The 16128-nt window shown below is 38.2% G+C and overlaps 1 protein-coding gene across 6 annotated transcripts in view; it reads left to right on the top strand.

The window, feature by feature from the left end:
• The window catches only part of Bcl2l13 (BCL2 like 13), a 76387-nt gene extending 61982 nt beyond the window's left edge, over positions 1-14405 (top strand). For 5 of the 6 annotated variants that reach the window (XM_046459807.2, XM_046459808.2, XM_046459803.2 and 2 more), the window contains one exon: positions 12065-14405. In XM_046459807.2, coding sequence (XP_046315763.1) covers positions 12065-12847 — 783 coding nt within the window. In that variant the 3' untranslated portion in view covers positions 12848-14405. The remainder of the gene's footprint in view (positions 1-12064) is intronic. The other variant, XM_046459813.2, reaches the window with a different exon arrangement.
• The last annotated feature ends 1723 nt before the right edge of the window (positions 14406-16128 follow it).

Genomic DNA, 16128 nt, shown 5'->3' with positions numbered 1-16128 from the left:
TAATATTTAAAATATGATTTCATCTGTAAATTTAAATGTCTGATCTGTATTTCACATTGTTAGATCTAAGCCATCCATTTCTTTGTATTTAATACCAAGATACTGGGGCTGGGGTTGTAGCTCAGTGGTAGAGCACTTGCCTGGCATGTGAAGCACAGGGTTCAATTCTTAGCACTGTGTATATATATATATATATATATATATATATATATATAAAGATCCATTGACAACTAAAAAAAAAAGATCAAAATAAATAAATAAAACCAAGATACTGCTTTTCTACCAGTCAGTGTAGTTGTTTTCTCTGAAACAAAGTGTCAGCATATATCACCTATTAGGTCCTTTTGTTGAACATTGGGTTGTCAGCTCTTAAAACCATTCCAAAAGAAAAGCATTTCACTACATGATGTAGCATGTCTGTTATATCAAGTCTATAGTATGATTTCCACAAGGAATGTGTTTGTTTTCACCATTTGACAACATCAGGGTGAAACAAACTGCATAGCTCTCTGTGTGGACTAGTTTTGAAAACCTACAGAGAAGGAGAAAGTGCTGGCAGCCATATCTGTTTGGTAATGGGATGATGGTATGTAGTTGGTCAGGCTTTGGGCATAGATTTGCAGAGAGAAAAATATTTTATTAACAAAATGGCTGAGATAAATGCATTTTGGAGTTTTGCAAATGGTTTTGCTTTTTTTAATGACCATTGTTTTGTGATTATTTTCTTAGTATATTTAAGCTGAATTTTCCTTTGTATTGGTATTGAAAGAGCATTTATTGAGTTTTAGATGTGATGTGATGAGTTTGACTTTAAAGTGGCTGCAAGTTGAGGTGTTAAAAGCAAACAACAGGGGCTGGGACCGGGGCTCAGCAGTAGAGTGCTCGCCTAGCACGTGCAAGGGGTCAGGTTCGATCCTCAACACCACATAAAAATAAATTTTAAAAAATAAAGGTATTGTGTCCAACTACAACTTAAAAAAAAAAAAAAAAGCAAACAACAACAGGTGGCTGTGGCTTTGGCTCAGTGGCCGAGTGCTTGCCTCACACTTATGAGGCACTGGGTTCTATCCTCAGCACCACATAAAAATAAATAAAATAAAGCTATTGTGTCCATCTACAACTAAAAAAATATTTTAAAAAAAACAACAAAAAGAAACATGGCTATATATGATTTTTATCCTAGTTACTTCATTTGACTGGGACTTGGTCATATAATTCCAAACTTACATGAAAGAGTCTTAAGTCAAAATTACTGATCTTCCCTATCATGTGAGAGTGGCATAGTTCTATATGCCCTTTAAGTGTCTGTGTGGATTAACACAGCTAAGGCTTCTGGTATATGGAGCACTCTCATAAGTAGCACCAACTCAGGTTCTTTTTCTTTTATTGATATGGGGTCTCACTGTGTTGCACAGGCTGATCTTGAACTCCTGGGCTCAAGAAATCCTCCTGGGTAGTTGGTACTACAGATGTGCACCACCCCACCCAGCCTAACTCATGTTCTTTCTCTTCATTTTCCAGCAGAATGACCTACTAGTGTTTATTTTATCTAACAACATCACCTTAGAGGGATGATTTTCCTCCATATTTTTCAGATTTTCTGTGAGCTGTACTAATGAAATCACTAATAGTATCTGCCTGGTTCATAAGAATTTTCTGAATATTAATTGATAATATCTATCATACTGCTGAAGCCCTTAGAGGTTAATTTTAGTAAACAGTAAGCCTTAATTGATTTCATGTGCTGTGCTAAGTGTGGACCATACAAAAGTTTTGTTGTTGTTGTTGTTTTGTTTTGTTTTGGTTTTGGTATTGAAGATTGAACCCAGGGAGACTTTACCACAGAGCTACATTATCAGACCTTTTTATTTTTTATTTTGAAACAGTATCACTAAGTTATGGAGGCTGGCCGCCTACTTGTCTCAGCCTCCTGAATTACTGGGATAACAGTTGTACACCACCGCGCCCGCGCCCAGCCAGAGTGTACCAAAGCTGAATAAAATACAGGTCTCAGACCTAGTTGAAGAAAATAAATATAAATAACTGTAGCATGTTATGTGCAGTGAGTGATAGAGCTATGTTAAAAGTACAATGAGAAGGCAAAAGAAGGGAACAATTAACCAAGGTCAAGTATATAATATTGATTGAATTAGAAACATATATCTTAGATCTAATTAGTAGCTTTTCAGAGCTAGAGATAGAATATAACTTTCGATTGTTGTTTGTACTGGCATTAGAATGACGATGTAGGGATTTCTTGTTTGTTTATTTTCCTACATTGTTTTTGTTTGTTTCTTTTCATTTACTCTGCCTCTTCAGTCAGAGCATGATGCATTGCCAACAGAACTGAAAATTAAAAGATGTGTTTCTTGCCTTATCTCTGCCAAATACTAGCCCTGTGTTTGGGGGAAAATTCCTTTAACTTTTCTGAGCCTCGGGTTCATCAACCTGAGGAATATCTGTCTCACAAAGATAGTGATGTGAAATGTTTTGTGAAAATGTTCCATATTTACAAATGTCAAGTTCTCAGATGTGTCTCTAAGAGTGTGTTTCTATATAGATAGATAGATAGATAGATAGATAGATATAGTTTATTTACTTATTTATTTATATGTGTGCTGAGAATTAAACCCAGTGCTTCACACAGGCTAGGGAAGCACTCTACCACTGAGCCACAACCCAAGCCCAAGAGTGTGTGTTTTCCTCTGTCTGTTTAAGTCTGATTGAAATTTTCCTTCATACAAACCAAGATGTTGTGTCTGCCGAGAACTAAAATAAATAAATATTTTTTAAAAAAAAAAGGGCTGGGGATGTGGCTCAAGCGGTAGCGCGCTCGCCTGGCATGCGTGCTGCCCGGGTTCAATCCTCAGCACCACATACAAACAAAGATGTTGTGTCCGCCGAGAACTAAAATAAATAAATATTTAAAAAAAGAAAAAAGAAAAAGAAATTTTCCTTGATTCTGACTTTTATTTGCCCTGCAGCCCTGTTAGGGCACAGAGTAGTTGGCAAGCTATGACTCTGACTCATCTCATTCCCTCCCTCCTCTTTCTCACTCTCATTTCCTGGGATTTTCTTGCTACGCTAGAAGTAAGTCTATCTCCTGAACAGAACAGTTCAAGTCCACTGTGGTAAGGCTTTTTATTTTTTCCATTGTCATGTACTAAACTAAACACCATGAAAAATTTAGTTTTACATAAAAGATTATTGGTGAAATGTCATCCAGTGTCTGTCATAGCATTTTAAACAAAATTAATCTTTTGTATCTTTTTCCTGACTCAAAACTTCTGATTTCTGTTTTAAGAATAGTAAACCTTCAAAAGGTGGTGTTATTGTTTTATTCTAGGATACAGACTCTTGGAAACTTTTAGATTAGTGATTTGTTAGAACAGTTTTTATACAGTGGGAGGTGACTTATAGAAAGTAATCTAAAAATTAGGTGGGCAAAACTCAGATCAGTTTAGGTTAATGAGGGTAAGTTGTGTTTTATGAATCTGTTTTTTTGTGCAGGTGTTTTTACTGTGTTGTGTTCTGAAATGTATTTTTGTGGCTCTTAGTCATCATGTTGGGTGGAAAGCTACTCTGGAATTTCTTTCATATTTTCGTTTTCTTTATTTGGTACTGGGGATTGAACTCAGGGGCACTCGACCTCTGAGCCACATCCCCTACCCTATTTTGTATTTTATTTAGAGACAGGGTCTCACTGAGTTGCTTAGTGCCTCACCGTTGCTGAGGCTGGCTTTAAACTTGCAATCCTCCTGCCTCATCCTCCCTAGCTGTAGGTTTATAGGTGTACACCAGCATGCCTAGCTTCATTTTTTTATTGTAGGTTAATAGTGATCAAAGAGGCATTTAGTTTTTGGTGTTCTGTTTGAATTTTATCTGTCCCCATTTTATAGATGAATACTTGAAGGAGAGATTTATGTAAAGTGTAAGAAATGATGATGAAGGTTTGTTGGTATATCATAGGGGAAGTGAGTCCCTAGATGAAATTACCAATATGGCTGGGCTTGGGAATTCTGCCAGAGTATCCTCCAATGGAACAGTGAAATTCTTATAGCAGCTTATCAGCAGCTATGACTCAGAAGTTAAAATATTTCTGAGGTGGCAGAATAATTTGTAATCAATGTGAACAAAAAGGAGTGAAACAATAAAGTATGATCAATATAAACACCAGGAAGCAGCCGCTACAGATTTTGAAATTGTTCTTTGGTTGATTTTTGCTTAGCTCCTATCATCAAACCAAATCATATTTTGTTTTATTTTAAACTTATTTTAAAATATTCCCTTTTTCTCCTTACCCCTTTCTTCTCTGTTTCCCATTTTAATTGAAGAATTTCATTCACAAATCTTCATGTGTTTGCTTGAAGAAAATAAGAATTACCTCTTCTGTCTGCTTCTAGCCATAAATTCTAGAGATGCTGTGATACAGTGGGAAAAGTGGCAGAACCCCAAGAGACAGGATAGCCCAGTGGGTGAAAGGATAGACCCTGGGGCATATTACCCAGTCCTGAGGTTGCACTTATGGTTTGAGGAGAATTATGTCTCCTCTGCAGCAGCTTCAGTTTAAGGAAATAATGAGACTCCCTTCTCATAGCATTGTGAGGTTTAAGTAGATTAATTTAAGCAAACTCTTTAGAACAAAGATAACAAGAGTTATATAAGGTTATCTGTTGTTACTAACATCCAATTCTAGCAAGCCAAGGAACTCCAGGTTTCATTTATTGAAAAAGGGAAAGGGCAGTTCTGATTTTTTATACACATTTAAACTGTCTCATGCCGTAGTATCACAGCTAGTTTTATATTTCTGAATCCTTTAAAGATACTCCTTTGCATTTTTCATATAAATAACATTAAAAGAGATGAATACTCCCAACAATACAAATATTTTGTTTTAGAAGCAGTTGAGATTGTTGGAATTATTAGATGTTGTTATTCTACTTAAAATATAATGTGTTAACCCAAATAGCTCTGTTAGTGAAAGCCTCTTCGGTAATGACAGTAATTGTTAAGGAGAAGGGTGGTTATTTTTATAAGCATTTCAGTGGTCATGTGTTCTTTCTTCAAGACTGTACAAAAGCACAGAATATTTGGTGAATCTTTATTAAAATGTCACGTGTCCTAAATACAGAGATAAGTTGTAAGGTAGGGAAGCTATGACAATAAGGAATAAAGCTATTTAATCTGAATTGGCATTTTAGCAGTAGATTATACTAAAGTCATAATTGGATGCACTTGTTGCTGTAATGTCTTAAATGAGAAAGGCCCTCTAGCTGTGGAGCACACCATACACTTAAATCTTTTGTTAGCTGTAAGCTGTTAAAATAATAAGGGTGTGTACATTAGCTCATGGTAAAATGCATGCTGAACATGCACAGGAACCTGGATTTGATCCTCCATGCCACAAAAAAAATAATAATGTGGGGAAATGACTTTTTACAGTAAGTTATCTGTGGGCTTATTCACTTTTCCCTTATTTCTAAATTACGGAGCTTTTGAAAGTTTGATTTCTTTTTTCCTGACTTAGAGCCTTAAAACTCTCCTTTCTGAGAATTTAAAATCTAACCTTTCTTGTTATGTCTCCTTTTTTGTTTGTTTTACTTGTTTTTTTCTTTTAAAATCAGCTTCAATTTTTAAAAGTGCAGGTAAGAAATTGTTGAGAGCTCCTATTAGCACTTTGACCCTTGGATGTCTTTCTGTTTGAAGAGCTATGTAAGACTTCTTTTGAAAAGGCATAAAAGCAGATTACAAAACTTGTAGAACAGTGAGCAAAGAGTGAGAACAGGTGTGATTCTAAGACTAAGAATAAAAATTATGAGAAATTACTTTGTTTCCAAAAAACAATGATTAAGAACGCTTTTTGAGGATTTTTTTGTGCAATATTTTAAATGCTCAGGAAAAACAAGAACACACTGTTTTAACTCACTATTTAACATAACTCCAAAAATGGTAATTATTAACTTTCTTTTTTTTATTTTTTTATTTATATATGACAGCGGAATGCATTACAATTCTTATTTCACATATAGAGCACAATTTTTCATATCTCTGGTTGTATACAAAGTATATTCACATCAATTTGTGTCTTCATACATGTATTTTGGATAATAATGTCCATCACATTCCACCATCATTTCTAACCCCCTGCCCCCTCCCTTCCCCTCCTACCCCTCTGCCCTATCTAGAGTTCTTCTATTCCTTCCATGCTCCCCCTCCCTACCCCACTATGAATCAGCCTCCTTTTGTCAGAGAAAACATTTGGCATTTGGTTTTTTGGTAACTTTCTATTTTTCACTTAACAAAAAGTCTACCCAGTTTTTAATTATCTAGATTTTTCAATGTGAAAGAAAGAATTTTAATATTAAGCAACACCTCATTACGTTTCCTTTTAGCTCAGTTGCAGATAATTGAGGATAGAGGATTACACACCTGCTAACCCATATTATTAATTCCTTATTTAGGAATTTTGACAGAGGAAATAATTGTATTATAGTGAACAAGGAATAAATAGGAACATGGTGCTATTTTATACTCTTACTACTTTTTCTTGCCTTTTTCTTCCTTCTTGTAAAATCATTCTGCTCAAACACCTTTCTTTTGACCCTCTCTAAATGGCACTCCTTGAAGAGAGGGTTGGATAAATAGATAAACCTTTGAGTATAAGTTATCTAACAGAGAAAGCCCTTCATCATAGGTGTTGAGGGTCTACCTAATTAGAATTGTGTGCTGACAAAAAGGAATAAACATAACTTCACAGGAAATTTGTTACCATTGTCCTCAATGTTGATTCTCCAGTCTTTCAAGAAAATTACAGAACTGGTTTCCTGAGTAAACAGTAGCAGATGTTTTTTTTTTTTTTTTAATATTTATTTTTTTAGTATTTGGCGGACACAACATCTTTGTATGTGGTGCTGAGGATCGAACCCGGGCCGCACGCATGCCAGGCGAGCGCGCTACCGCTTGAGCCACATCCCAGCCCCAGTAGCAGATGTTTTCATCCATCTTGCTTATTGCCATCCTTCATTATTAGTGATTTACCAAGAATTAGCAAAGCTTACGATATCACTGATGTGGCTGTAAGTATTCAGTGAATGAAGTGATTACCTTTGCAATCAGTGAGAAGTTTCAATCACCCTCCCTGTCCCTGGCCTGTGTTCTAGAATCTCTCTTGGCTTTGGGTGCCATAAAGAAGATCATTTTATTACAACAGAGTTGTGCTATATAACTTGTAGCAAAATTTGATACCCAGGTCCTACCTTTATTAAAGATTACCATTTAGTTGTTTGGGGTCGTAGCTTTAGCATAGGAATTCTTAAAAGTTCCACAAGTGTTTCAAATTAGGCAGCAAAGTTTGAGGGCCTGCAGCCATATAATCTCACCAACTAGATTACAAAGTCCTTGAAGGAGATTATACAATAATCTTAAACTTCTATCTTCAACATAGCAGTCAACTGTGAATTTATTGGAATGCTCATTATATAAACATTTAAAGGTCAAACACTGGAAACATAATTAGTTGTTCAGACTAAACAAATATCAGGAAAGCTATGGTAAAATGTAGATATTTCTAATCATTGTTGAGAATAAAAAGAATAATAATTGTGCAGTGTAGTAGGCATCCTCAGGAAGGGCTTCTTTAAAGAAAGAAGTAAAGAATCTTTGTTGAAAAGCAGCAGGGATTAGGAAGATGAGTTTGGGGATCCATGACTCATCAAGAGACCTCTGCTAGGACATGGAAAGTGTTTGTTATGTTCTGAGTCTTCTGTGTTGAAGCCAGTTAAGAGATATCCTAAACTGAGCGTTGGTTATGGTTCAATTCTGTTCAGATCTCCACTGAAAATCTTTCTTTTCTGTTTATAGTAGACGTTGGAAACAGATGTATTTCCTCTTCAGAGAGACATGCAGATCTAAAACAGCTGGTGATGGCATGTTATCTTATACATCCTAAGTGTTCTATCCATAAGGGATGGTGATTCCAAGGCAGCAGTAATACAGAAAAGGGTTCCAGCTATCTCAGTGAAAAAGACCCCACAGGGATGGGGATGTGGCTCAAGCGGTAGCGTGCTCACCTGGCATGTATGTGGCCCGGGTTCGATCCTCAGCACCACATACAAAGAGAGATGTTGTGTCTGCCAAAAACTAAAAAAAAAAAAAATATTAAAATATTCTCTCTCTCTCTTTTAAAAAAAAAAAGAAAAAGACCCCACAGCCAAGAACTGAACCACCTTATCCAAGTTAATTATTATATTAATAATGTTAATTATTACATTAATGTAGTACTAACTTTGTATAATATATAATTATAATTGATACAATAAAAAAGTATGGAATCCTATAAGCACACGAGGAGAGTGGAGTAGATGCATACGCTTTACTATATGTTTTGAAGCTAAGAGTAACAGGTAAAATACTGAAGTGATGAGGATTCAGATGGGCACAATTAAGGGAAGCATGTTTTCTCCCCTTAAGTACTTATGATCTATAAATGGCCCCTGAATTATGATGGTTTGACTTGTGATTCTTTGACTTTATGATGCACATGTGAGTGCAAATATATATACAGCCATTCTTTTTTATTTTTTTAAGAATTTAACTTTTATTTTATGTATTTGTTTTCATGTGGTGCTGAGGATCAAACCCAGTGCCTTACCCATGCTAGACAAGTGCTCTACCACTGATCTACAACCCTAGCCCTACATATAGCTATTCTGTTTTGGCTTTCAGAGCAGTATTCAGTAAATTAGTTATGAGATATTCAGCATTTTATTATAAAATAGGCTTTGTGTTAGACAGTTTTGCCCAGCTGTAAGCTAATGCATGTGTTCTGAGCATATTTAAGGTAGATGAGACTAAGCCAAGTTGTTCAGTAGGTTAAATGTGCTAATGCACTTTCAACTTAAGATATTTTAAGCTTATAGAGTTTATCAAGATGTAACCCTGTTGGGGCTGGGGATGTGGCTCAAGCTGTAGTGCGCTCGCCTGGCATGCGTGCGGCGCTGGGTTCGATCCTCAGCACCACATACAAATAAAGATGTTGTGTCTGCCGAAAACTAAAAAATAAATATTAAAAAATTCTTTAAAAAAAAAAAGATGTAACCGTGTTGTAGGTTGAGGAGCAACTGTAATTTAAGAGATCTAATAATATAGTATGGTATGAAATGTATTATTATAATACTCTGTGTGGCCTAGACTCAGCTATCTAGGAGTTGAGGAGAAATAAAGATTGGGTACAGTGGTCCAGATGTGATGGCCTTTAAGCCAGACCCTGTTGGAGCCAGATCACAGATCTTAAACTAGAGTTCCTTGATAGGCTTCAATGGTATTTATATGAATGGAGTCTTATACATAGGGAGATGTCTTATACATGATTTCATATTTGCAAAACACTTTCTGCTCCCTCAAAATGGTAAAAATCCCATTGTCTACACAAATTAGGTGACAGGGTTTAGGAATTTAGTACAGCACTTGTAGGGGACAATGAATAAACTCATCAAGATAAGGCTTCCCTCTTTTGTGGAACCTAGAATATGATGAAGACAAATTTGTGGTAGGAATAGAGAGGAAAGATTCGCCTTATCCCCACTCATGCTCTTCTAATACTAATATGCTGTGGCCTTTTAAATTTTAATATTTGCTTTCCTAGGAAAATATTAATGGGTTCCAGAAGGAATAATGTATTCTAAATATTGTATGACAGCCCTTTTGTTTTTAACTGAAGGAGTCAGATAATTAGAAATAGATTTTAAATGTAGCAGTACTTATTTTATAAAATTCAGCTGAGCCCTTATCTAATGGCCAGATGGCACCTTAGCATCATCTTTTCTGTTCTGAGATATTGATGGGGTGTAAGAGGGACTTATTAGAAGTGGAAAATTGAGTTCATTTATCAGTAGAACTAAGATCTTTATCAGTCTTTTATCTGCTGCATTTGGTTGTGAAGGGCTGTTTGTTAACATTCATTATTGATGATAGTCCCAGAAATGTTAGATGGTTTTATATTATCGATATAATACAAATAGAGCAAGAGTTGAAAGAAGTGAAAACCCGTATGATTGTAGATGCAAAAGTCTTTCTTTTTGGTCCTAAGTACTTTAAAAAAAAAAAAAAACAGGGGATTATTGTTTCAAATTGTTTTCGCTTTTTTTTCATATGTGTGTGACACTGGGGATTGAACCCAGAGGTGCCCTACTATGCTATACTACTAGCCCTTTTTTGTTTTTTATTTTGAGACAGAATCTCACTAAAGTACCAAGACTAGCCTCGAACTTGGATCCTCCAGCCTCAGCAAGTCTCTCTTATTAATATGGGGTCTCACTATGTTGCCAGGTCAGCCCTGAACTCCTGGGCTCAAGTGATCCTCTTGAGTCAGTATGGAGAACAGGCTGTGCCCTGCTCAGAGTTGCTCTACAATGTATAGAATAGCAGTCCTCAGACTGTACCTAAACCTGACTGACTCCATTTTGTAAAGTAGTCGAACTCCATTTTGATTACAAGTGCCAAGACAGAATGTCTCTATACCTTGTTTGTGCAAGTAAACAACCACATCTGCCCAGTACAACCTTAGGCACAAATTGATAAATAATTTATACATATTAATCAAATTCAGTCATGGAGTATCTGGACATACAGACATCCCAAATCACATCAGAAACACCAGATTTAGGAGCTTATCAGCTTCATCAAATGCAACCCCCTCACCTAAGACCCATAAAAAGAGAAACTCCCTGAAACTGGCATAGCTAGCTCACAACACCCAGCCTGTGCCCAGCTAAAGACAGTATGAGTTTTTATAGGGTCTTTTTTTTTTTTTTTTTTTTTTTTTTTTAGTTTTTTGAGTTTTAAAATCTTTGTTTTTGTGAATTATGCATTGGGGATGGAACCCCAGGCCTTGCACATTCTAGGCAAGTGCTGATAAACACTGATTAACACCCCAGAACCCTAGAGTAACTTTTAAATCAGAGCTCTGATTCTACTTTTGTAACTCAAAGACTTCAGTGCCCTATCATTGCTTATTGCTCAATGACGCTGTTTCTTAGCTATCATTCAGGTTTCTCTGTGGTCATGTTCTAACTGAGCTTTTCTATTTTTCCTGTAATTCATGCACTAATTAAACTTGGCTACTTGTTTTCTACTTTTTTCACGGGTCTGTGTCTTTGCTAGTATTGTATCTTCAGTTTGGCCTTTACTGTCAAAACCTTCCCCTGCTCCAGAGTCCAGTAAAACAGCTGAGTTCCTCCTTGAAGCTGTCATCCCCACATTCTCTCACCTCCACTAAAAGAACTCATTTTCCTATCTGAACTCTTAACTGGCACTTTGAATATGGCATAGCATTATTTTCATATCTACTAATTGATAAATCCCCTGAGTACAAGGTCATGCTTTTGTTTCCTCTGTTGTATAGCACTAATTATTGCATCATATATGTGTGAATTACACTGAATATACATGAACTTTTTTTTCTTTAGTTGTAGATGACATAATAATTTTAATTTTTTTAACATTTTTTTAGTTTGGAAGTGGTTGGAAACAATACCTTTATTTTATTTATTTATTTTTATGTGGTGCTGAGGATCAAACCCAGGGCCTTGCGTGTGCTAGACAAGCGCTCTACCGCTGAGCCACAATCCCAACCCATAATTTTATTTTTATTTATTGTGTGTGTGTGGTGCTGAGGATTGAACCCAGTGCTTCACATGTGCTAGACAAGCGCTCTACCGCTGAGCCACAATCCCAACCCATAATTTTATTTTTATTTATTGTGTGTGTGTGGTGCTGAGGATTGAACCCAGTGCTTCACATGTGCTAGGCAAGCACTCTACCGCTGAGCCACAATCCCAGCTCTACATGAACTTTTGATATGTTAGGTTCAAGGCAGCTGGTCCAAGGATTGTCAAAAACTCTTGCTGTATATTGGCCTACAAATAAATGCATTCAATCCAGAAATCACACGGATCTAAACAAAAACATGTTTATTCCTGGAACTTCATTTAGGAGAAAATTTGTTTCCCAGTTTGACCTATTTTTACAATATTGACCATTCTTTATGTTGACTCTTCTTTTCTAGGGCACTGTCTTTAGTCTTGAGTCTGAGGAGGAAGAATACCCTGGTGTCATTGCAGAAGATAGCAATGACATTTATATCCTGCCTAGTGACAACTCCGGACAAGTCAGTCCCCCAGAGTCTCCAACTGTGACGACTTCTTGGCAGTCAGAGAGCCTACCTGTCTCACTGTCAGCTAGCCAGAGTTGGCACACAGAAAGCCTACCAGTGTCCCTAGGGCCCGAGTCCTGGCAGCAGATCGCAATGGATCCTGAAGAAGTCAAAAGCTTAGATAGCAATGGAGCTGGAGAAAAGAGTGAGAACAACTCTTCTAACTCTGACATTGTGCATGTGGAGAAAGAAGAGATACCTGAGGGTGTGGAAGCAGCAGCTGGGACTGCCTTGCCAGCCAGGGAGTTGCAAGAGGCATTCCCTGGAGCCCCTGCTCCCTGGCTTCCACACATTACTGCCTCTTCTTTGCTGGAGACGAGGGAACATGATGCAGAAATGATTGCAGTTGAGAAAGCCAGCCCTGCTCCATCACTGTTTGTAGAGCTTGATGAAGAAGAGGTTAGAGCAGCAGCCATGGAACCTAGTGAAGTGGAGGAGGGAGTGCCCTCTGCACTGCCAATTGACAAGGAGATCCCTATAAGGAAGAGGAGTTTTAGTGAGGAATTATCCCCTGCTGCAGAAGGAAAGGCCCTACTCTCTTCCGAGGGCAAGTCTATGCTGCTATTTGGAGGGGCTGCTGTTGTCGCCATCCTGGCAGTGGCAGTTGGGGTTGCACTGGCTCTGAGAAAGAAGTAGCTGCTGCTTCAGAAGAGAAAGAAGACAAGAGGATCTAAAGTTGATTTGTCCTTGCTGGAATATGAACTGGCAACTGCCAATGGGACATTTGTGGAACACTCTGGGAGGATTGGAGGTGCCCACTCAACAAGGCAGCAATGGGATCCACCTGTTAGGGCTGGTCAGAGGATATTCACCTTGGTCTAATTGTCAGTTCCAAAGGGCCTTGGCTCATTCTAGGCTCATTCTAGATTCAGATTCTTATAAGAGTAAAGTATTCCCTCTAGAACAGGGTTTCTCTGCCTTGGCTCTGTGGACATTTCAAGAATTCCTTGTTGTAGGGGCCATCCTGTGCATGGTAGGATGGTCCGCAACATCCCAGCCCCCACCCACCAGATGTCAGGAGCACCCTATTCCCAGTGAGGACAACCCAGAATGTTTCTGACATTGCCAAATGTTCCCTGTGGGCAAAATCATCCCCCATTGAGGACTACTGCTTTAGAGGGAGAGGCTTTATTTAGAAAACTCTGGGGTAGAAATTTCTAGTGCAGAAGTCTTAGCTGTGGGCTCTACAGCTGTGGGCTTGTCAGCCATTCATCTCCTTGGAGTTTCATCTTTCCCAGTGGCCGTCCTGTATTCTACAGCTGTTCCTTTTAGGATCCCACCACCCAACACACAATTTCATCTTTTAATATGAGGGTGCTCTCCCCTCATCCCACAACCTCTCAGGTACCACACTGCTCCTTCTTTTCCCCATACTCCTTTTCATCCTGATCCTGAGAGCAAGGGCTCCTCTGGTGCCCTGGCCACCTCTGACAAACCCCTGAAGCTTCCTATAGCTTCTTGCAGCAATGCTGCCTTTAAGAACCTTTGAAAAAACACTTAGAAGAAAACATTATAGAGACCTTGGGTCCCCTAACTTGGGAATGCAGTGCTGGTAACTGGCTACTGGAGGATAGTCATTTAGCCAGGGATCACCCTGTTTCCCTATGGTGACTTGCCAGTAACACCTCTCATCAGATGCTGTCTGCCCTTGGGTTAGTATATTTTCCCCGGTATCTGGCCTCAGTCTTATCCAGCTCCACTATGGGTCTCTTGTGACATGGTGAAGATCGTCACCCTTGGGCTTACAGAACCAATTGAGTCATATCTCCTATTAAACATACTATCATTGAAATAAAATGATAAGTATCTTTTTATTACCTAATACTAAATATCACTGAAATAAAAAGTTGGAAAAGGAAGCTTGACTTTGAAGACTGAGGCTACAGTTGAGGTTCTAGTTTGTCCTTCAGAGATCAAGAGCAGAGGCTCTGCTAAAGTCCTCACAGCTCAAATGTCAGGGAAAGAAACCAGAAGAACCCAAAGCAATTTGTGCCAGTTGAGAATCAGCATCATTTTCAGGCTGATCCTGTCCCTAGAGGAGGGGTGGAACTGTGTTCTTTCATGCCTGAGGGCCACAGTGCCACTCTGCAGGGCATACATTCTGGTAAGAAGTCATCTCAGATCTATCTTAGTCAATGTAACAAATTACTTTTTAGATCGTGAAATTGATAATAAAATACTTTATCTACCATGATTACTAAGACCTGATGTTTTAAATGGGCTTTCTTTTTGAAATAAGATCTTCTTAAATATTTTTAGAAGTCGGTCAAGAAGAGATCCAGTGGAGCTGAGGTTGTGGCTCAGTGGTAGAGGGCTTGCCTAGCACATGTGAGGCACTGGGTTTCATCCTCAGCACCACATAAAGTTTTTTTAAAAAAAGTTTCTATTAAAAATAAGATCCAAGCGTGTTTGTGTGACTTAACAGTGTCATCATGCATCATATCTTTTTTGTTTTGTTTTTGTAATGCTAGGGATCAAACCCAGGAAACTGAGCATGCTTGGCCTGCACTCTGCCACTGACCTTTCCCCTGCCCCCAGCCCATGCACTGTTTCTTTATGTTCTGATTTTCAGTGTCCCATCTAAAGAGTTGTTTTTCTTAAGGATTTTGTTCACCTTAAGTAACATAGCTGGAGGTGAGGAGGTGAAATAAGGTTGATGAAGTAAAGACCTATTTTTATCTGTGGGTTCTGACACTTGCATGGGATTATTCTGTATTACAATTGCTTTTTCACTTTATTATTTCATTTTATTTTACGTTTTCATTATTGTGGATTGAACCTAGGGCCTTGAGCATGCTCGACCAGGGCTCTATCACCAAGCTACACCCAAGCCCCGCCTTGTTTTAAATTTTATGGTACTTTAAAAGAGGGTCTCGCCAAGCTGCCTAGGATGGCCTCAAACTTGTAATCCTTCTGCCTCAGCCTCACAAGTAGCTGGGATTACAAGCGAGTGACCCTGCACCTGGCTCTAATTGCTGTATTTACGGTGGCATAGGTTTAGATCAGAGAGTCCAGTGAGTTAGGACCTTGATTTCTGTTTTCTTTTCATACTAAAATGTGCATTCTTTTGTTCATTCTCATACCCATAGGCTGCTCTGGTTATGCACTGGCAGGATCCAGGTTCATTTCTGAGCTGCCAAGAGACAATGTATGGGTTAGGACATTTGGGTCTGCGCGCTCTGCAAAGGCAAGAATAAGGAAGAAGTGTGATATTGAACTGGCTACTCGCTGCCTTATTTGCCCATCTGTTGAACATTAACCTAAAGTAATTTGGCCAAGTGTATTTTCTGGGTAAATACCCTTTGTTAGTTGCTAAGTAGTAGAATGTGTCGCTGTCCCTTTTCTTTCCTCACTTTCTGAACCTCTGCCTCTGGCAGTGGGAAGAAGTAACTATAATGAGGGATTCTTCTTGCTACAGCCCTTAGTTTTTGCTATTACATTTAAATTGTGTGTGTATACACACACACACACACACATATATATATATCTCAAATTCCTCTGCCTCTTGGGGAGGGTGGTTTGATAGTATCAACCCATTCCTTCTTTTCCCCTGATACACATGACATCCAAGTCTAAGCTAAAAGAATGATCCAGAATACACCCAACTTCTTTAGGGGATGCAAATGTAGAACTGAATATCACCCTGTTTGTCATCCTTTGTTCTTTATGAACTACAGAGGAAAATTTTGTTAGTTTATGTAGAACATTTCTAGTCCCCCCAGTGTTAGAGATGGAACCCGGATCCTTGAGCATGCTAGATGAGTGCTCTTTCACTGTACTATGTCCCCAGTCCTCTATAGAACTCTTTTTTTTTTCTTTCAGTACTTGCAGGAAATGAAACCCACATGCTCAGTATACAACTCTTCTTAATTGATCTATTGAATGTAATGATTTCTGATTACTTGGCAAAAAACAAC

The sequence above is a fragment of the Marmota monax genome, unplaced genomic scaffold (genome assembly GCF_021218885.2).
Source record: "Marmota monax isolate L192 unplaced genomic scaffold, Marmota_monax_Labrador192_F-V1.1 WCK01_AAM20220418_F8-fsc00163, whole genome shotgun sequence".
Lineage (NCBI taxonomy): Eukaryota > Metazoa > Chordata > Mammalia > Rodentia > Sciuridae > Marmota > Marmota monax.
Note: the sequence above shows the minus strand (reverse complement) of the source record. Positions and strands in the feature narration are given on the sequence as shown.